Source organism: Musca autumnalis, unplaced genomic scaffold, assembly GCF_047663935.1.
Source record: "Musca autumnalis isolate F117 unplaced genomic scaffold, ASM4766393v1 scaffold_4, whole genome shotgun sequence".
NCBI lineage: Eukaryota > Metazoa > Arthropoda > Insecta > Diptera > Muscidae > Musca > Musca autumnalis.
The window spans coordinates 242140573-242163155 of NW_027411977.1; the positions used below are offsets into that span (position 1 = coordinate 242140573).

Here is a 22583-nt window from a genome sequence, read left to right on the forward strand (position 1 = left end):
ACTCTGCTTACCATCCACAAACAGTGTGGGGTGTTTTTGACATTTCAGAAGATTTTTTTTTGTTAGACAGACACTTCCTCTTTGAGGGGTAACACACTAATAATACAAATAAATATACCTTGAATTTGTTGTAAGTTAATGAATATTGTTTAATAACACTTATTTATTGTTAATTTATTATATTTTGTTATAAACTTCAACAAAAAATTAAAAGTAAATATCGCGTATGTTGCCGTTTAAACTATGTTCTGTTGTCGCTTTAACAAGAGACTAACCCATCTTGCATGGTACAATAAGAAAGGTAGATGCATCGGCGAATTGCTACAACAAAGCAACTTTTTTTGTAATGTAAATTGTCAAAATTTTCGCCAAATGGTCTCTTGTTGTCTCTTTTTATCGCTTGTGTTTGTCTATAAAGTGTAGACATGCTATCTCTTACTTACCGAATCATATGGTTTTTTGTTTTGGTTTTTCATGGCGAATTCATAGTTTTTTGACGTTTTAGATTCGATCAGCTGGGCTGAGGCATCTACCTTTCTAATTGTACCATGCCATCTTGTGTCAACAGAGTTTGAAATAGCGTGAGAGAGAGGGGTTGCCAAATATAGACGTTGGAATGTTCTCATCCAGTATGTTTGAATTGAAAACAATCCGACTAAGCCACATTTAATAAGGTAGTTGCAACGGCGAATTACCACTACAGATGAGAAAACTAAGCAGCGCATTCGTTATTTAAACAAGCTAGCAAGATGTTCTTAAAAAACAAGTACGAAAACTGATAAATGCAAATTAACTTATGTATTTTAATTTGTCATTAATATATTAATGATTTATTAAAGTTGTCTATAGCATGATACAATAAAAAAGGTAACCTTGTGCAATCATATGTTTACAATTTTTTTCAAAAATATGTATTTGACAACATCTCATTGTCAAAAATGATTGCATATGTATGTGTAGCTAATTGTAAACAAATATATGTATGTGTGTTTTAACAATTTTCTAAAATATAAAAAAAATTAATCAAAATGTAAATATAAAGTATTCAGAACTGTCGTAGGTCATTTTTATTACTAGTTTAGGACGAAAATAAGTATTTTATGGTAGCAAATTTCGACGTTTCAAATTTCATGAGTAGACCCTATTACATTTTGAAAACTAAATTTACAAAAAAAGTAAGAATACAGCTGATTGTCACTTCTACCTTGTATAAATATGCCTTGAGTGGACTTAATCATCGTATAATTGTATAGTCTACACCAAGTTTAACCAATTCTTATAGCTTATGTTTTAGCCAGTGTTCAGCGAATTCGTTAAAAGGGTTATTAAAGCGCTTTTTACGTAGAATATATGTCAAATAAATGACTTAAATGACCAAATGCATGTGTAAAATGCACGTTTAAATGCATGTGTAAAAAGCATATAAGATAATGAACTAATCTTATTTTATTTTCTTTTTTATGTTTCATTATATATTTTAACATATGGTCTGTTCCAGAACCTGCATGAAGCTACTAATTTTAACTACCATTATATTTTCGCCTTTATGTTATCGAAAAAAATAGTAAAAATTAGTAGATTCTTGTTTCTAGTATTTTTTGAAACATTTCCTTTTTTAAGGCAGTTTTAGTCCAAATTTCTGTCGATGGAATTTTTGAGGAATATTAATTTGCAACGACACCAAAAGCTGTGGCTGATTCGCATTGATTTTTCCATAATAATTGTATGTATTATTGGAACAATAGATAACTCCTTTAACTCGTATTTGTTTAAAACTAACCCCGTTGAATCGAAATTCCGCTTAATGGCAATTTCCGAAAATTCGTAAAATTTGCCTGGTCTCCTGAATTACTAATTATAGTCATTCTATTCATGGTAGAACAAATAGAAGGTAAAGTTAATACTACAACAAATACAACTCAACAACAACCACATTGAAATTTGTTTTTGTTTGTAAACCTTAGTGTCAACGTAAATGTAAACAAAACAAGGAAATGTCTATAAATTATTGGAATTTAAAAAACAAATAATTTTTTACATTTGATTGAATATTTTGGAAAACATGAATGAAAACTCGTTAGATTTTCAATTTGAATGTTTCCATATCATTCCACTAAATGCATAATTTCTCGCAGAAAGTAGAATACTTGCAAAAATGTTTCGGGTCGCTGGTAATTCATTGAAAAAAGAGAAGCTGTTTCAATCATTTGCTTTTGAAAACAAAAAAGCACATGTTTATTAGGGCTTTATTCTTTTCAAGTTTAACAAAATACCACACATATTAACAAATATTGTACCGCCTCTATAAGCGGTGTTTTAGTGTGCGGCATGTCGTTCGGACCTGGAGGAGGTTACATGTCAATGATATACAGCCGTCTTTATGGGAAATAGTTTTTTTCTGATGAATAAATTTGTTCTTCAAAAATATGTATCCCTAATATTCATCGAACATAGAAATAAATACATAAAATGTCGTATGGAATTTGACACTAACACCACAACCCAGTTCAGTCAGCTGGGTATTGCTGCTACCTTTTCTTGTTCTACCATGCATTCTATTGTAGATCAAATTGGAATATTACTTAAATAACGCTTGTGAAAAATAAAACTCTTTTGTAATTTTAATTAATATTTTTATTTAATGTTTACATTTGAGTGATTTTATAGAAATATATCGATGCCTCCAAACAATAGTATGCTAAGTCGACTTAGCATGTTTTCAAGTTCTTTACATTTTTATATTTAACGTCCTTTAACTTAAATGCTGTCAAATTTTGGTAATAATCGGACAATCCGAACAGAAGTTATAAACAAATATTGACTTAGCATAATACTGAAGGTCAAAGAAATTTCCAAAACTCAGTGTTCAGAATTAGCAAACTATTATTTGGAGGTGTCGAACGTCCTTTAACTTAAATTCTGTCAAATTTTGGTAATGACAGGTCAATCCGAACAGAAGTTATAAACAAATATTGACATAGCATAATACTGAAGTTCAAAAAAATTTCCACACTTTGAGAGCTTCTTCTGCAAAACTCACTTTTTAGACTTAGCATACTATTATTTGGAGGTGTCGATATGTAGATAGATATAAGTCTACCCTTTCATACTATTGTGAATATTTTTAATGACTTTTATACCTACAAATCATATGAGGATACAATTCGAAAGCCTAACGAAATGTCATAAGTGACTCTATAAAACAAAATTTTGGGAAACGCGATGATGAAATGCACATTTGCCACGTAAAGGTGCTATTCTTTATTATTCAGGAAAGTTATTATAAATATAAAAATAAATGACTATCAACTACATTGACTTTAAGATTTTTCAAAAACTGGAGTTAATCGATGTATGCACTAAGCGGCTTGAGTATTACATTTGTGCATTCGTTTATGATTATCTTGGATATGTTGATGAATAAAAAAAAAACAACTTATGTATTGACAATATTTGCAATCAACATGTTTGACCTGCATATTATCTATGCACATCAAGGCCTTTTTTGTGGCAAATCTTTCATTACATATTTCGCACATAAACAGTGACACAGAAAAGTATACATACACCCTACAAAAATGCAGTTTTGGCTAAGTCGTTGGGTTTTTTACAGCAACAACTGCACTGTATAGCTCCTTGGTGACAAAATAACCATAATTACACAAATTTATTTTAATCTAATACGTATATTTAATACAATTAAAGAAATTAAATTTTCGCAACACAGAAAAGTATACATACACCCCAAGGAAATGATTTGTTTTCTCTAAAATATATCTCAGACACCCATAGACATTCGCCAAAACTAAAAAATGTATAAATTTTGCTACTAATTCCATAAATTTTACGATAATGCTCTTATTTCCTTGGGGTGTATGTATACTTTTCTGTGAAAATTGAATTTCTTTAATTGTATTAAATATACGTATTAGATTAAAATAAATTTGTGTAATTATGGTTATTTTGTCACCAAGGGGCCACACAGTGCAACAATTTAGCCTAAACTGCATTTTTGTAGGGTGTATGTATACTTTCCTGTGTCACTGTACCTTGTATCAATTGACAAAGGATAATTTTTTCTCATGTGGCTACGTAGTACGCTTTCTTCTTTATAAGAACACATAGATCACATAGTTCACAATTATATATTAGAGTGGAGTAAACTTGTGGATGCATCCGGTATGAATGCATATCAAGACATATCCGTGTGGTGAATCATTGACTACATATTGATTACATATTTCACAGTTATACTTTGCAACTAAACTCGAAGGATGTTTTTTCTTCATGTGTTTATGTAGCTGTATTTTGTCTCTATAAGATCTATTACATAGTTCACAATTATATTTATAAGCTATTTCTGCGGAATTAGCATCAGTACGCATCCGAGAATGCTTATCATGACCTGATGATGTGGTAAATTCTTGATTACATATTTTACAGATATACTCTATATCTATAGATGAAGGATGTTTTTTTCTAATATGACTCTGTAGACTGTTTTTTTTTTCTGTAAAAGAACTATCACATAGTTGACAATTATATCTAGTATGTATTTGAGTGGAATCAGCTTCTCGATGTACCCGGGTAGAATGTATTTTAAGGCCTTGTTCTGTGGCAAATTTTCCATTACATATTGCACAAATATACTAGGCATCTATAGACGAAGGATGTTTTTTCATCATATGTTTTTTTAGATTTCTCTTTTCTCTATAAGAATTATGACATAGTTCACATCTATATTTATTTGTTATTTGAGTGGAATTAGCTTCTGGATGCATACAACGTATATGCTTATCAAGACCTGATGATGTGGGAAATCTTTGATTACATATTTTACAGACATACTCTGTATCTATAGACGAAGGATGTTTTTTTCTTATATGTAACAGGAGAGTTCTAGCTTCCATATAACAATTACCACATATTTCACATTTATGTTCAGTAGGTGTATAAGTTTCTGGATGCGTCCTATGAGAATGTCTGTCAAGACCAGTTTTTGTTGTAAATCTTTGATTACAAATTTCGCAGATGTATTCGGCGTTTACAGACAAAGGATGTTTTTTTCTCATATGAGTCCGCAGATTATAATTTTCTGCAAAATAAATACCACACAGTTCACATTTATGTTCAGTAGGTGTTTTAGTTTCTGGGTGCATCTTGGAAGAATGCACATCAAGGCCTTGTTGTGTGGTAAACCTTTGATTACATATTTCGCAGATATAGTCGGTATCTGCATCTATAGACGAAGGATGTTTTTTCATCATATGTATTCTTACATTTTTCTTGTTTCTATAAGAAATATCACATAGTTCACATTTGTATATATTTGTTATTTGAGTGGATTTAGCTTCTGGATGCATACGACGTATATGCTGATGAAGACCTGATGGTGTGGGAAATCTTTGATTACATATTTTACAGATATACTCTGTATCCATAGACGTAGGGTGTTTTCTTCTTACATGAACCTGGAGAGTTTTGTATTCCATATAACAAGTACCACATATTTCACATTTATGTTCAGTAGGTGTATGAGTTTCTGGATGCGTCCTGTGAGAATGTCTGTCAAGACCCATTTTTGTTGTAAATCTTTGATTACAAATTTCGCAGATATATTCGGCGATTACAGACAAAGGATGTTTTTGTCGCATATGTCTCCGTAGAGTATAATATTCTGTAAAATAAATACCACATACTTCACATTTATGCTCAGTAGGTGTTTTAGTTTCTGGATGCATCTTGGAAGAATGCACATCAAGGCCTTGTTGTGTGGGAAGCCTTTGGTTACAAATGTCACAGATATACTCTGAATCTATAGACGAAGGATGTTTTTTTCTTATATGTAACTGGAGAGTATAATATCCCCTATAACAGCGACCACATAGTTCACATTTATGTTCAGCAGGTGTTTGAGCTACACTAGAAGATGAAATAACAGGTCTCTCTGTATTATCACTGGCGTTAGTGTCTGTGTCACCATTGATATCAAGGCCTTTACTATCTTCATCATCTGTGTTCACATCCATTATTTCTAGTTTGGGTAAGGATATCTGCTGAGTTGTTGCACTAGTTAGATGCTGTAGTGTAACATGTTGATTGTGTACTTCATCATGGATTATCGCTTGCGTGTGATCATTAGATTTCCATGTGAGTGATGACGATGAGCAGACGCTAGTTGAATCTTCTGGCAAAAATTCGTCCATTTCTTCCACGTCTTCTTTTTTGATTATACCAATTGTGGATATATCGACATTCTCTGGTAAAAACTCTTCCATTTTATCCAAGTCTATTTCATCTTCTTTAATGTCATTTACCATATTTGTAAAATGTTTAAGTTTTGTTGTATTGTAGACTAGTGTATTTGTATCTTTGTTAGAATTTTCCTGCTTATAATCATTGTCAAAGGGTTCAGTTTTTATGACAAAATTTTCCGGCATTATTACTTGGAATATTTTAGTTTTCAATTAAGGATAACCAGATCTTACTACAATGTGTTTGGGGCTGTAAAATAGAAACAGAAATTACATACACATGTATAATTAGAATTCTAACTTCTGTGATTTTTAGCATTAAGACTACTGTGATATACATTTATAATTATTTTCAGATTTACTTTTTGTTGTTGTGTTGTTGTTTTTTATAGCCTACAGTTGACTAAATTTAAATGTAAAACTAACGAAAAACTATTTATTAATAAAAAAACTACCCCCGAAGATGTTGGAAAATCCCAACGAAACTTCGGTCAGAAAAACGGAATCCTCTTTATTTTTCATTGATAAACGTAGACCTAATAGTCCGATAAGATGAAGTCTTAAAAATCATACAGTTTTTTACAACATTTTCTTTTTATATTATTTTTGTAATTTTTTTTAAGAAATCAAAGCTCGTTTTTATTGTTTACACGGTCAGATCCGTTTAAGTACTTTATGGCAACTCCAAGCGATGGTGCCAGATTCCTTTAGTATTTTTTTTTAATTTTGAGTAGGTATGAAGCTGTCAAAGATTTATAATATTTTAATTTAATAATCATATGTACTTTATTAACAATATATATATAATATGTTTTATTACATTTCAAAAGTAGCAAAACGTAATGACGAACGCAACCGCCTTTTTCTAAATATTTTTTTTTTAACAATTTCTCCCAATGTGTAACACTGTGAGAGCAAAACAAATGACACACACACTCATTACCATCCACAAGCACAGTAAACGGTGTTTTGACATTTCACGTTAATTTCTTTGATAGACACTTCAATAATATAAAAAAAAATTATATACCTTGTATTTGTTCTAAGTTAATGAATATTGTTTAATAGCACTTACTTATTTTTAATTTATTATTTTGTTATAAACTTCACCGAAAAAGTAAACGGCGCGTATGAATGATGCCGTTTAAACTATGTTCTGTTGTCGTTTTAACAAGAGACTAACCCAACAGACTGTGCCAACAGAGTTTGATAGAATGAGTGAGGAAGAGAGGGGGGTTGGCAAATATAGTCGCCGGAATGTTCTCATCGAGTATATACGAATTGAGAACATTCCGGCTAAGGCACATTTAATAAGGTAGTTGCAACGGCGAATTACCACTACAGATGAGAAAACTAAGCAGCGCATTCGTTATATAAAAACGCTTGCAAGATGTTTTTAAAAAATAAGGTCGAAGACTGATTAATCATTAATGTAATAAAGCGTCTGTATTTTAATTTGTTGTTAATAAATTAATGTACTTATGATTTATTAAAGTTGTCAATAGGCTCTATAATGCTGATTTGGTGCTGAGACAACACATCTGACAAAATTTCTAAACAAGGCACATAATAAAGATTTGTCGTGACATATTAGAATTGAGGCAAATTAAATTCAAGGAATTAAGTAACAACTATTATTATTATAATTATTTAATATTTAACACTTAAAATTGTTGTCGGTGGAGAAAAAAAACAATTGGAATTTTTGACCACTTTTTACTTTTGTGTTTTGAGATTTAAATGTGTGCTGTCAAATCTGTTTGAAATGTCATCATACTCAATCAGCTAGACTGTTGCATTTATCTTCCTAGCAAACCAATCGTAACGAAATCGGAACAAGATCCGGGCGGCACGTACGAATGGTTTGTTTGAGTTATCGATAACTGTACAATCGTCCAGCAACCATAAAACATTTTGCGGTTCCATCATGGCAGAACTACCAGGTAGTGGTATCACACCAGCTGATCGAATATGAAAAGTCAAATCCCTTTATAAAAAAAATTATTTTTGTTGTAATTTCCCCAACAACATAAAGAAAGTTTTGACATAACATATTCAAAATTTTACGATGCCACTACCTGGGTAATTGTGCCATGGGTTCCATGATGAATGACAAAAATGAACGGCCACACTAGCAAGCAACAACAAAGCTGTCATTCAAAACTGGCAATGTGTACTCAGCTTAACCCCCTGTTTTTGTAACTTATTTTTGTTCGTTCGTCTATATTCGTAATAATTTAGGCATCCATAGCTCAGCCCACAGATGACATACAGACTTCATATTTCATAGATGAGTACCATATATAGTTAAGAATTCCTCATTTAAAAATCAGCGCTCTATATTTGCGCTAAAGCGAGAAAATCGATCTACAAAATTTGACAGTTCGTGTGAGAAGAATTAAAATTTTTACAAAAACAGGGGGTAAGCTTTTAAACCAGTGTTGAGCGAATAAAAGGGTCATTAAAGCACTTTTTACATCTAATATGTTTTATAAACGTAGGGGATGGAAGATACCAAGCAACGGTCCTGACCGGTTTTAACATGGCAAAGCCCAGGATTTATCTTGGTCCCTCTTTCATCCCAAGTGGACACTGACCTCCCCGTGGTGTCACCTGGGGAACTGCCTTTAACACCCGTTAAAGGTAGTGAGCTAACATGTGCCGCGCGTTCACCCAAAAGAACGTTAAAAACTTGGGTTTGGGCGTCGGGTTAGTAACCCTCCCCTAGAAAAAACATCCTACTATGAAAAAACGAAAGAAAAGAAAAACAAACCCCTCTAAAGTTGACGAACCCCGCAAACGTTTTAAGGACCATTATCTGCGAATCTGCACCTGGAATGTTCGCACTCTTTATAGAGAAGGTGCAGTCTTCGCATTGGCAGACGTACTTGAAAAGTACAAGACCGATATTACTGCCATACAGGAAATACGATGGATTGGGAAAGGCGTCACAACAACACCTAAAGGTGACGCACTGTATTATAGCTGCCATGACGTAAAGCATGAGTTTGGTTGCGGATTCGTAGTTAGTCGAAGGCTAAAACATCTGGTATCAAGCTTCACCCCAGTGAATGAAAGACTTGCTGTAATTCGAATAAAAGCTAAATTCTTCAACATCAGCTTTATTTGCGCTCATGCTCCCACTGAAGAAAAGGACGAACAGACCAAAAATATATTTTACGAGCGCTTAGAAGAAACATATGACCGTTGCCCTGCCCATGACATTAAAATCATTCTAGGCGATTTTAATGCCAAAATTGGAAAGGAGAATATCTTTGGCCCAACAGTCGGGAAATTCAGTCTCCACAGTGAAACATCTGACAATGGTATGAGGCTAATAGACTTTGCGGCTGCAAAAAACATGGTAGTTAGCCGTACCAGATTTAATCATCTCTATATTCATAAGGGCACCTGGCTGTCTCCAGATCAGAAAACAAGAAACCAAATTGATCATGTTGTGATAGATGGAAGACATTCATCGAGCGTGTTGGATGTACGATCGTTCCGAGGCGCAAACATTGATTCGGACCACTACCTTGTTGCAGCAAAGGTACGCACCCGCTTAAACGTAGCAAACAAAGTACGAACAGACACAACACGAAAGTTAGACATCGGTAAGCTGCAATCACAACAGATAGCCGCAGCATATTCCACACAACTAGCCCAATTGCTTAATCAAAGCACTCCTCATCCCGATAACATATCAGCGCAATGGCAAAGCATTGCCCACTCCATGCAAACAGCCGCAAAATCCATACTTGGATACCAGAGACCTCCACCATGGAATCCATGGTATGATGAGGAGTGTCGTGCTGCCACCGAAGAGAAAAATGCGGCATATAGGGCTACATTACAATCCGTAGCAACGCGTAGCGCACAAGAGAGATACAGGGAGAAAAGCAGAGAGGAGAAAGGTCTTTTCCGCAGAAAAAAGAGAGAGATGGAAAAGCGGGAGTGTGAAAAAATCGAGATGTACAGAAGCCAGAATGAAGTCCGAAAATTCTACCAAAGAGTCAAGCATCTAACTGATGGCTTTGGTACAGGCACATCCTGATACTGATACAGATAGTGTACTCAGGATATGGAAAGAACATTTTTCAAAACAGTTGGTATCCAATAGCAGCGAAGACGACGAAGATACCACAGTCCCAATCCCAGAAGATGGTATTGAATGTATACCGCCCAGCCAAGATGAGGTAAAGACAGCAATAAATCGGCTGAAGAATAATAAGGCAGCAGGGGCCGATGGCTTACCAGCCGAGCTGTTCAAAACCGGAGGCGACACGCTGATAAGGTGTATTCATCAGCTAGTTAGCACCATCTGGCAGGAAGAACGAGTACCCGACGATTGGAACATGAGTATCCTGTGCCCCGTCCACAAGAAGGGAGATAAGACTGTATGCTCTAACTATAGGGGCATAAGTCTACTCCCTATTGCCTACAAGATCGTGTCAGGGATATTGTGCGAACGACTAAAGCCAATGGTCAACGAGATTATTGGACCATACCAATGCGGCTTTAGACCTGGCAAGTCCACCATTGACCAGATATTTACCCTGCGGCAAATCCTGGAGAAGACACAAGAGATGCAGATCGACATCTACCACCTTTTTGTCGATTATAAAGCAGCCTTCGACAGCCCGCTGCGTTCAAAGGTATTCCAAGCCATGTCTGAATTTGGTATCCCCGCAAAGCTCATCCGGCTTTGTAAAATGACTTTAACTGACACGAGGTCCTCAGTTAAAATAGGAAAGAACCTCTCCGAAGAGTTTGGTACCAAAAGAGGTTTCAGACAAGGAGACAGCCTTTGTGTGACCTCTTCAACATCCTGCTAGAAAAGGTTATACGAGAGGCAAACGTCAAAAGAAGTGGCACAATCTACACCAATAGTCACATGTTACTTGCTTATGCTGATGATATAGACATCATGGGACGATCAGTAAAAGAAGTAACTGATACCTTTATAAAGGTCGAAGGAGAATCTGCTAAAGTGGGTCTGGCGATAAACGGTGAGAAGACCAAGTTGATGGTGTCGACGCGCAATGCATCCATTGAGCTCGGACCGACTGTGGATGTTGGTTCCTATAATATTGAGGTAGTAAAAGACTTTGTCTACATCGGCACCTCCGTAAACACAACAAACGACTTCAGTTGTGAAATAAAAAGAAGAATTGTATTGGCCAACAGATGCTACTTTGGTTTAAGTAAGCAGTTTAAAAACAAAGCCACATCTCGTCAAACAAAAATAACGCTCTACAAAACACTGATACTACCCGTGCTGATGTATGGCTCCGAAGCCTGGGTACTTGCGCAAGCAGACATGGCAGTGCTTGGTGTGTTTGAGAGAAAAATTCTTCGAAAGATCTACGGACCAATCTGCGTTGACGGTGAATATCGACGTCGCATGAACCACGAGCTGTATCTGCTATACAACGACATCAATATAGTTAAACGTATCGAGATGCAGTGATTGCGTTGGCTAGGCCATATTATAAGAATGAGCGATGATGAACCCGCTAAAAAGGCGTATGAATACATGCCACATGGCGGTGCACGCAGAATTGGCAGGCCAAGGAATATATGGCGCAAACAAGTGCATGATGATATGAAAAGGCGCGGTATTCCAGAGTGCGAAGCAACAAATAGAGAGGAATGGAGATCTCTTCTTAGTTCGGCCTATAGAACAAATGTTCTGTAATGGGCCAGCTAAGTAAGTAAGTAGTATGTTTTATAAACCATTCGTCATATATGTCAAATAAATAACGTAAATTACCAAAACACCCGTTTAAATGCATGTGTAAAAAGCATTTAAAATAATGAACTTATATTGAATTTTTCTTGATTTTTCATAATATATTTCAGAAGTATTTTAACATATAGTCTGTTCCAGAACCTGCATGAAGCTACTAATTTTTACTACGATAAAATTTTTTCCTTTACGTTATCGAAAAAAAAATAGTAAAAATTAGTAGATTCTTTTAATTCTAAATAGTATTTTTTGAAACATTTCCCTTTTGTAATGCATTTTTAGTCCAAATTTCTGTCGATGGAATTTTTGAGGAATATTAATTTGCAACGACACCAAAAGCTGTGGCTGATTCGCATTGTTTTTTTTCCATAATTATTGTATGTATTATTGGATATATAAATAACTCCTTTAACTCGTATTTGTTTAAAACTAACCCCGTTGAATCGAAATTCTGATTAATGGCAATTCGCGAAATTTCGTAAAATTTGCCTGGTCTCCTGAATTACGAATTGTCGTCATTCTATTTTAGATCAAATTGGAATACATATTACATAAATAGCTCTCGCAATAAATAACAAATGGAACTCTTGTATAATTTTAATTAATATTTTTATTTAATGTTTACATTTGAGTGATTTTATAGAAATATATGTAGATAGATATAAATAAAACTTTTCATACTATTGTGAATATTTTTGATGACTTTTATACCTACAAATCATATGAGGATACAATTCGAAAGCTTAGCGAAATGTCATGAGTGAGCCGCTCAGCGCTAGAGCTGGCAAACCATCGATATTCCCAACATTAGATATTTTCGATATAATAGTTAAAAAAATCGATTGCTATCGATATTATCGTTAATGTGCCACCACCATTAATTTGGAAATGAAAATGGCGGAAATGTCTACGCTTTTGTTGACATTTTGCACAAATAGTTCACAGTAATCAAAAAGGAGAAAAAACAATTACTCTTTTTAATAAAAATACATTTTACTTTTTCGAAAAATTTGTACGTGTGACTACCAACTTACTTTCTTACATCCACAAACACGAAAAGCCGCAAATTTCTATTAATTTCAATGAATTTTAGGTTAGGAGTTTTTAATCCGATAATATCGATAGACAAAACTATCTATCGATATTGTATTTTTAAAAAATAATCGATATTATCGATAGTGCTATCGATTTTTTGCCAGCTCTACTCAGCGCACACATTGATCAACTCTATAAAACGAAAAGTTGGGAAACGCGATGCTGAAATGCACATTTGCCACTTAAAAGTGCTATTCTTTATTGTCCAGTAGGCCGATTCTGTAACTTTTATCGATTGAAAAGTTGTTAAAACTTCTTTTGTTTTTGTAACAACTACAAAACAAACAAATGAAATTTTAACAACTTTTCAATCGATAAAAGTTACAGAATAGGCCCACAGGGGGAATATTCTGTAACTTTTTAACAACTTTACTCATTGTTTATTTTACAACAATTTCATTTGTTTGTTTTGTGGTTGTTATAAACAAAAGAAATTTTAACAACTTTTTAATCGATAAAAGTTACAGAATAGGCCTACAGGAGTGTTATTATAAATATAAAAATATATGACTATATCAACGACTTTGACTTTTTTAAAAACTGGAGTTAATCGATGTGTGCACTAAGCGCCTCGAGTATTACATTTGTGAATTCGTTTATGATCATCTTGGATATTGTGATGAATAAAAACATAACTTATGTGTTGACAATATTTGCAATTAAAATGTTAGAGCTGCGTGTTATCTATGATGTGGAATGCATACGCAGAGAATGCACAGCAAGTCCTTTTTTTGTGGCAAATCTTTCATTACATATTTCGCACATATACTTTGTATCGATAGACAAAGGATGTTTTGTTCTCATGTGTTTACGTAGTATGTATTCTTCTTTAAAAGAACAATTACATACTTCACAATTATATTTAGTAGGTATTTGAGTGGAATAAGCTTCCGGATGCCTCAGGTGAGAATGTCTATCAAGACCTTTTCGGGTGGTGAATCGTTGATTGCATATTTCACAGTTATAGTCTGCATCTATAGACGAAAAATGTTTTTTCATCACATGTCTTTGTAGATGTTTCTTTTCTCTATACGATTTATCACATAGTTCACAATTATATTTATTAGTTATTTGAGTGGAATTAGCATCTGTATGCATCCAATAAGAATGCTTATCAAGACCTAATGATGTGGCAAATCCTTGATTACATATATTACAGATATACTTTGTATCTATAGACGAAGGATGTTTTTTTCTAATATGAGTCCGTAGAGTTTTTTCTTCTACATACGAACAATTACATAGTTCACAATTATATTTAGAACGTATTTGAGTGGAATCTCCTCCTCGATGTACCCGGGTAGAATGTATTTCAAGACCTTGTTCTGTGGCAAATTTCCCATTACATATTTCACAGATATACTCTGCATCTATAGACGAAGGATGTTTTTTCATCATATGTCTTTTTAGATTTCTCTTTTCTCTATAAGAGTAATCACATAGTTCACATTTATATATATTTGTTATTTGAGTGGAACTAGCTTTTGGATGCAACCGTGTAATATGCACTTGCAGACCTGATTGTGTGGGAAATTTTCCATTACATATTTCACAGATATACTCTGAATCTATAGACGAAGGATGTTTTTTTCTTATATGTAACTGGAGAGTTTGGTATTCCATATAACAACTACCACATATTTCACATTTATGTTCACTAGGTGTTTGAGTTTCTGGATGCGTAAAGTGAGAATGCCTATCAAGACCTGTTTTTGTGGGGAATTTTTGATTACAAATTTCACAGATATATTCGGCATCTATTGACAAAGGATGTTTTTTTCTCATATGTCTATGTAGATTTTTCTTTTCTGTAAAAGTTATACCACATAGTTTACATTTATGTACACTAGAAGATGAAATAACTGGTCTCTCTGTATTATTACTGGCGTTAGTGTCTGTATCACCATTGATATCAAGGCCTTTACTATCATCATCATCTTTTACATCCATTATTTCTAATTTGGGTAAGGATATCTGCTGAGTTGCTGCACTAGTTAGATGCTGTAGTGTAACATGTTGATGGTGTACTTCATCATGGACGATCGCTTCCGTTTGATCATTAGATTTCCATGTGAGTGATGATGATGAGTAGATGCTAGTTGAATCCTCTGGCAAAAATTCATCCATTTCATCCACGTTTTCTTTTTTGATTGTATCAATTGTGGATATATCGACATCCTCTGGTAAAAATTCTTCCATTTTATCCAAGTCTATTTCATCTTCTTTAATATCATTTCCCATATTTGTAAAATGTTCAAGTTTTGTTGTATTGTAGACTAGTGTATTCGTACCATTGTTAGAATTTGCCTGCTTATAATCATTGACAAAGGGTTCAGTTTTTATGGCAATATTTTCCGACATTTTTACTTGGAATATTTTAGTTTTCAATTAAGGATAACCAGATCTTACTACAATGTGTTTAGGGCTGTAAAATAGAAACAAAAATTACATACACATGTATAATTAGAATTCTAACTTCTGTGATTTTTAGCATTAAGGTTACTGTGATATACATTTTTAATTATTTTTACATTTATTTTATTTGTTGTGTTGTTGTTTTTTTTTTGTAACCTACAATTTACTAAATTTAAATGTAAAACTGACGAAAAACTATTAATAAAAAAATTACCCCTGAAGATGTTGGAAAATCCCAATGAAACATCGGGCAGAAAAATGCAATAGTCTTTGTCTAAGTAAGAATTAATATTTAGTTTAAATTTGCATTGTTTGGAAATGCCCGCTTTTAGCCTTACATTCATTGTGTTCAATTTGCATCATCGTTAGAAAACGGCCTACTCCTTTTTTGTCATCTAGGAGTTTTCTAACGAGTGTTGTTTTTGCGCCTACGCGACCTTTCGGCATTATTATTGACACTTCGTTTTCGATCGCCATCCGTAACACAAATAATCTGTTCGCCTTGCTATTTTCCCTTTTATTTAATTATATTTATTTATTTACCCAATAAAGTTTCTGCTTTTTATTATTTGAAAACTAAAACGTTCGTGTGTTATTTCTTTTATTTTTCGAAACGCAATTTCGGCGCCTTTACAGTCTTTATTTTTCATTGATAAACGTAGATCTAATAGCCCGATAAGACGAAGTCTTAAAAATCATACAGTTTTAAGTTTGTTACACCAATTTATTTTTATATTATTTTCGTAATTTTTTAGGAGTTTAAAGCTCGTTTACTTATTTTCACGGTCAGAACCGTTTAAGTACCTTTTGGCAACTCCAAGCGAAGGTGCCAGATTCCTTTAGTATATCTTTAATATTGAGTATGAAGCTGTCAAAGATTTATAATATATTGTTACGGAATTATATTTAACTAATATCCGTGTAGACGTTGTTTTATTCCCCAGTACGATTCGTACCAAGTTCCTTTTTCTCCCATTCTATTTGTTCTTCTCTTTCAGTTAGTTCCATCAGTTTATTTAACATCAGTTGTCTCCCTGTCTTTTATTAGCGAATAAGAATTCTCATAGTATCATTTCGTTTTTAATTTCTTACTAAACTGATCCTTGCCGAATTAAAAAAACAATTAAAGTATTTTTAATTAGCAAAACGATTGTAAATTTGTTTCAAATATTTGTAATCTTCCAAGAAGAAAGCCGAAAACAATTTTTTTTCTTTTGTTTTGACGAAGAAGAAGCACGAACGATATGAACTGAGTGAACGAGTATGAGTGTGGTTATATATATAAAGGTTGGCACTAAAGGGAACTATGGAACTAACTGAACGACCTAGTTCCTTTTGCGGAACAGAACGGAAATGATCGAACCGCAAAAGGAACGAGATTGTCCAACTCTAGCTTAAACCCCAACTAACTCGCCTTTGCTGGTTCCACCTGTATATATCTCAAAATTCCCTCCCTCAAGAATCCTCTCGAACACGTCTGGCAACACCTCGAATCTGTGCAACAAACACATAGACGCACATTCGCACTAAGCGAACAACCAGACTCACATGCATGGGCGAAGATCAATATAAGTGGACAAGCACACTAATGACGTAATTACAACAACAAACAAATGCAAGAAATAAAGAAGTAGTAAACTAAACGATAATTACATGATTATGGCAAAACAAACAAAAGCACATTAATGAAAGGTAAAGTAAGAACTAGAATGATAAAGAGAATTCTTTCTTGTTGTTTGCTTAAATATAGTAACTGCGTAATAAAAACATTACGTTACAATTCAAATTTTTAAATAAACGGAAATCAAACTAAATTAGCTTAAACCTATCAGTTACATTCTTAACAATATGTAATTTATTATAACAAAGTTAATATTTACACACTCACATACATACATATGTTTTATTCTATTCAATGAATTTTCTTTTCAAAACAATGGTGCACAAGAAGACAATGCTATTTTGGGTTTTTATATGGGAAAGAGAGCTGTTTCAAAAGTAGAAAAACGTAATGACAAACACAACCGTCTTTTTTCTAAATATTTTCTTTTAACAATTTCTCCCAATGTGTAACACTGTGAGAGCAAACCAAATGACGCACACTCTCATTACCATCCACAAACACAGTAAACGGTGTTTTGACATATTTCACATTGATTTCTTTGATAGACACTTCAATAATATAAAAAAAATAATTAATACCTTCTATTTGTTCTAAGTTAATGAATATTGTTTAACAGCACTTATTTATTTTTAATTTATTATATTTTGTTATAAACTTCAACAAAAAAATTAAACATCGCGTAAGAATGATGCCGTTTAAACTATGTTCTGTTGTCGTTTTAACAAGAGACTAACCCTGGAGCTGGCAAACCATCGATGGAAATATCGATATTATCGATACTTAATTTTTTACGCCAATATCGACGAATAGTTTTTTATATCGATACTATCGGCCATTTTGACATCACTAAAGAAAAGCCATAGAAGCAATAGCCAGAAGTTTTTACACCCTCAGCCTTTAGGCTGGCGAGGCGACGTCCGTCTGTCTGTCCGACTGTCTGGCTGGTGATCACGATAAATCTCGAATGGATCGAGCGATTCGAACCAAATTTTGCATTTCGTAATATTTTGCCCAAACTTAGTTTAAGTTCGAATATGAGCCACGACCGGCCCAATTCTTCGAGTACCTACCCCACAAAAGTTCAAAATGTTTCTGTAAAATGGTGTGAACGATAACTATCGAAGAGATCAATCGATTTCTTTCAAACTTTGCACATCGTATTATTCCTTTCAGATATACATCAACTTCGAATATGGATTATCACGGCTTACTCCTTCGGGTAGCTCCCTCAGAAAATTCGGAACATGTGAAGTTTAAGAGCTCCTCTCGGATCGTGTCGAAATTATTTTCTGCATTTATAAGTCTTTTAAATCACCGCGATAGTAGTTTTTCGAAATTTCTTGCACCGATCAACGCGGGATCCGACGAGAAAACCCCCATTTCTTCGTCAAGTGTTCATGCAATGTTAGTTGGTGGAATAAATGACCAACATACAGTATGCAAAGTTCATATTCGTACACCCCTAAAAAATGAATAAAACCGTTATTAATTCCATATTTTATGTGCAAATATGAAATAATTGATAGGAATTACCATAACGAAGAAAGATTTAATGGGTACTTTACACGATATGTTTTTTACATATGTGTTGTCACTTTTTATATACAAATGTATATGCAAAGTGACAACACATATATAAAATAACATATCGTGTAAAGTACCCATAAGAATATCAAAACAGATTTTTAATTTATTCCGTCATTTAGGTATAGATGGCGCCTGTGTGGGTGGCAAAATTCGTATTCGTACACCTATAAGCACTATATATTTGGAGTTTTTAAGGATTTTCAAACCAAAATACCGCAAATTTTTGTTTTAGTCTTCTTTTTGAATGCCTCTGCTATAGAAATATTTAAAAATAACGGTAATTTTATTAAAAATTTTGCATGAATAAAAATCATTTTATGTCAAGAAATATCGGAAATTACGAGGAATAAAAAAATGTTAGGGAAGACAATTTTCTCAGAAATAATGCATTTCTTCAAAAGGTTACCCCACGCTCTTTCCTGGACAATTTACTTCATTCTTTTGACATTTTTGTACTCATTTTGGATCCTTTGGTAAAAAAATATAATTTTCAAGAAGTAAAAACCATTATTTTCGCAATTCGGCAGACATAACCCTCGTTCATTGTAAACGTAGAATTTTAGTTGTACGCAGACAGTATGAAAACTTGTACAGTTTCATTTTTCTTCATAATTTCTCACAGTTTTCGACATAAAATGATTTTCGAAACCGTATTCTAAAACTTCAATACATTTTATGTCAAATATAAAACGAAACTTGCAATTTTTACCTAGTAAAAACAAAAAAAGGGGTTTAATTTACCTATGCCCGCATTACGTTTCTTTGCATTTCCAAACGCTGACAACATATTATACCTCGAATATTTTTACAGAAGGACTGCTATTAGCTATTTTCGTCAAAAATTCGGGAATAAATTGCAATAGCTAATCATATCTAGCACATTTTTCTTAAGAATTTTAAATATTCCTCCGACTTTTTATTCATGCAAAAATTTTAATAAAATTACCGTTATTTTTAAATATTTCTATAGCAGAGGCATTCAAAAAGAAGACTAAAACAAAAATTTGCGGTATTTTGCTTTGAAAATCCTTAAAAACTCCAAACTATACCTAAATGACGGAATAAATTAAAACTTTGTTTTGTTACTCTTAACCCTTTCTTCGTTATGGCAATTGCTATCAAATATTTCATTATTTGCACTTAAAATATGGAATTAATAACGATTTTATTCATTTTTTAGGGGTGTACGAATATGAACTTTGCATACTGTACATAACATCCTAATCTTGCACTATCCGTTCACACACGGCCTAATTATTTCTGGCACAACGGCCGTTTTTGGACGACCCTCAGGAACTTCGTTTTTTTATTTTTGCGAATGTCGGCCACGATTGAATTCATTAAACCAGTTTTTCATAGTGCTATAGGATGGTTCTTTATTGGCATACAAAGATTTAATTTGATCGATGCACTCTTGCCGCGATCATCCACGTCTAAAGTTGTGAAAAATTATCGGACGAAAATGTTCACAAGTAAATTCCATTTTTTTGCAAAGTGATTGTTTCAATTCACTGTAAACAACACAACACATGGTCGTATGTCAAACTGTCCTGAGTACGCTCAGACTAAAAATTGTCACACTTTCCAAAAAATTGTCAAATGACGACTGGCGACACTGCGTGTTGCTTAGGCCGCAAACTTTTCTAATTCGCCTCGTATTTCACTGACATGCGAAATGTAAACAAAACACATTTGTCGGCAATTTTAGATTCTAAATAAATAGCAGTAGGAACTGTACGATAGTAACGATTTTATCGATATTTTGAAACGGAAATATCGAAAAAATCGAATGGGGCCGATATCGATAGTTTGCCAGCTCTAACTAACCCATGTTGTGCCATCAGAGTTTGATTGATTGAGTGGGTGAAGAGAGAGGGGTTGGCAAATTTAGCCGCCGGAGCAGTGTTGCCGTACGAAACATTTTTTACGGCCCAAAATTTTCCTAAAAACAACCCAAAACGACTAAAACGGCCCAACCAACAAAAATATATACATATTTTATTACTTTTAGAAAAATCGAAAAAAATATGGTCTATTTTTACGTAACCCTGCGTTTACACATGACAGGACAGTTGAGTTCATTTATTAATTGTCAAACACCTAAAACTTGCCTGTGTCTGGACGCCTACGTCAGTCCAGACAACTGCAAAAACAGTTGTAAAATTATGAATGAAAATCAACGTTTACTTTTCGTTGATTGGAAGTCAACAATTTATTGTGATGTGAATACAGCATACAAAATTTAGGTGCGTGTTTCTCGAAACGGCGTTTTTGAAGTCGTTGCCAACGAATTGACCGATCTTCATATGAATATTATATTATTCATGTGAGCTTATTAAACACATAAAACGATTGCCTTTAAGCGAGACAGATTAAAAAAATTATTTTGCCCCATTTTTTTGACAAAAACAGTCGATTTTTTTCGTTAAAATCAAAATTTTGACTTTGACAGCTCAAAATTTTTCTAAAAATATTTTTTTTATTTCTGTTCATGGCAGAATAAGAAGGTAATCTCATTTCAAAAAACCGTCCTTGAGCTGTCAAATACAACCATGCTTTCGAAACAATATGAAAGTTGTTGTTGTTGTGTACAACAATAACAACATATGGTTTGTTTACGTTCTTTTAATATTTGTGAACATAATTTTATAGAACAGAAAAAATATTTTCGTAATTTTATCAAAAATCATCAAGAAAATAACTGCCCACAAAACAAACGGACATCGCGGTCAATGTGTATACCAAAATTATGTTAAAGTTCGTTAAAAAGCAGACAAATATTTTGATTTTCTATTTCTCGAAATTGATTTGTGAAATACAACGTGAAAACGTTTTGACTTGAATGTTTTTCGTGTTATTGCAGAACTTAGACAACGTAAGGCCACTGGTCCAGTGAACAATGCACAAATCGAGGAAACGAGCATTTATTTGGCGGCAGTGATGTCGTCAACCCAGCATCTAATCTATGTACCAACAATCAATTGATGCGTGTTTACATAACGCTTTTAGCAAACACGCCGGTAAGTAATTGGGTTGGAGCGATGATAAATGGGTTTATATTCATATATTGAATGTGTGCTACTTGTTACAGGAATTTTGGCCTACTGGTCGCGCTATTTTGCGTATTCCTGTGTCCGTGGGGTGGTACTCATAGCTCTGGACAGAATGATTTTCATAACATGTGCCGTGGTGGTCTCATGTTCGTTCCTACCAAGGTTTTCTGCCCTAGACACCTGGAGGTCAATGCAAACCAAAGCCTAGATCTCTACGGGTCAATTCTGATAAAGTACAAAGACCTAGCAAGCTATTGCCTTCCACAGGCCCATGAAGATCTGGGCAAGCGACCGTCGCCGCTCAACGTCCTGGTCCCGTCGTCGTATACTACAAGGATGAAGGTTTTCTTCGGTATCCGTATTTTTTTATGAATAAAATGTATAAAATCGAGTAAAAAAGTATCAGTTGTTGTCGGCTTTGCCAACAACATATACCAACAGCCTATGTGAATTGATACTGTCATCTAAGCACAGAATTTTGTGGCCCTTTTTGGACATTTGAACTTGCCGACTTAGACTTGTCGACGGAAAACTACAAACAGCATCGGTATACATTTCCAAAGGATGTTCGAACAGACCTTTTGTGGGGGAGCTATACTAAGAAGAGGACCCATTTGGACCATTTTGGAAGTTAAAGTAAATGTGACCAAAATATTAGGAGATCCAAAGTTTGGACCAAATTATTTGCCCCGTTCAAGAGATAAGGTGCAAACCATTTTAGTGACATTTTTTAAATATTGGGGGCAAGTACCGGAAGTTGAGAATCGGTTTGTCCATCTTCTAACTTAAACTAAGTTTGAACAAAG

General features: G+C 33.8%; 4 protein-coding genes across 17 annotated transcripts in view; 1 reads left to right on the forward strand and 3 right to left on the reverse strand.

Moving 5' to 3' along the window:
• Positions 1–22583, forward strand: part of LOC141403759 (uncharacterized) — a 567712-nt gene that overhangs the window by 352634 nt on the left and 192495 nt on the right. The window contains exons 5-6 of one of the 8 annotated variants that reach the window (XR_012412889.1): positions 21588–21744; positions 21816–22119. The exons of 5 other annotated variants lie outside the window; for them this stretch is intronic. The gene's annotated coding sequence lies outside the window, so the exon portion shown is untranslated. Of the gene's footprint in view, positions 1–68; positions 131–21499; positions 21745–21815; positions 22120–22583 lie in introns of those variants that run through there. 2 more of the 8 variants (XM_073986678.1, XM_073986681.1) reach the window with 2 other exon arrangements.
• LOC141403791 (uncharacterized) overlaps positions 1–22583 on the reverse strand; it is a 50081-nt gene that overhangs the window by 13789 nt on the left and 13709 nt on the right. For 2 of the 4 annotated variants that reach the window (XM_073986758.1, XM_073986761.1), the window contains exon 1: positions 119–258. The exons of 1 other annotated variant lie outside the window; for it this stretch is intronic. The gene's annotated coding sequence lies outside the window, so the exon portion shown is untranslated. Of the gene's footprint in view, positions 1–118; positions 259–22583 lie in introns of those variants that run through there. One more of the 4 variants, XM_073986757.1, reaches the window with a different exon arrangement.
• The window catches only part of LOC141403800 (uncharacterized), a 40215-nt gene continuing 22912 nt past the window's right edge, over positions 5281–22583 (reverse strand). Inside the window, exon 2 of the transcript XR_012412895.1 lies at positions 5281–6504. The gene's annotated coding sequence lies outside the window, so the exon portion shown is untranslated. The remainder of the gene's footprint in view (positions 6505–22583) is intronic.
• LOC141403762 (uncharacterized) overlaps positions 12591–22583 on the reverse strand; it is a 43009-nt gene continuing 33016 nt past the window's right edge. For 2 of the 4 annotated variants that reach the window (XM_073986689.1, XM_073986687.1), the window contains exon 2: positions 12591–15523. In XM_073986689.1, coding sequence (XP_073842790.1) covers positions 13783–15459 — 1677 coding nt within the window. In that variant the 5' untranslated portion in view covers positions 15460–15523 and the 3' untranslated portion in view covers positions 12591–13782. Of the gene's footprint in view, positions 15782–16147; positions 16499–17715; positions 17873–22583 lie in introns of those variants that run through there. The other 2 variants (XM_073986686.1, XM_073986688.1) reach the window with 2 other exon arrangements.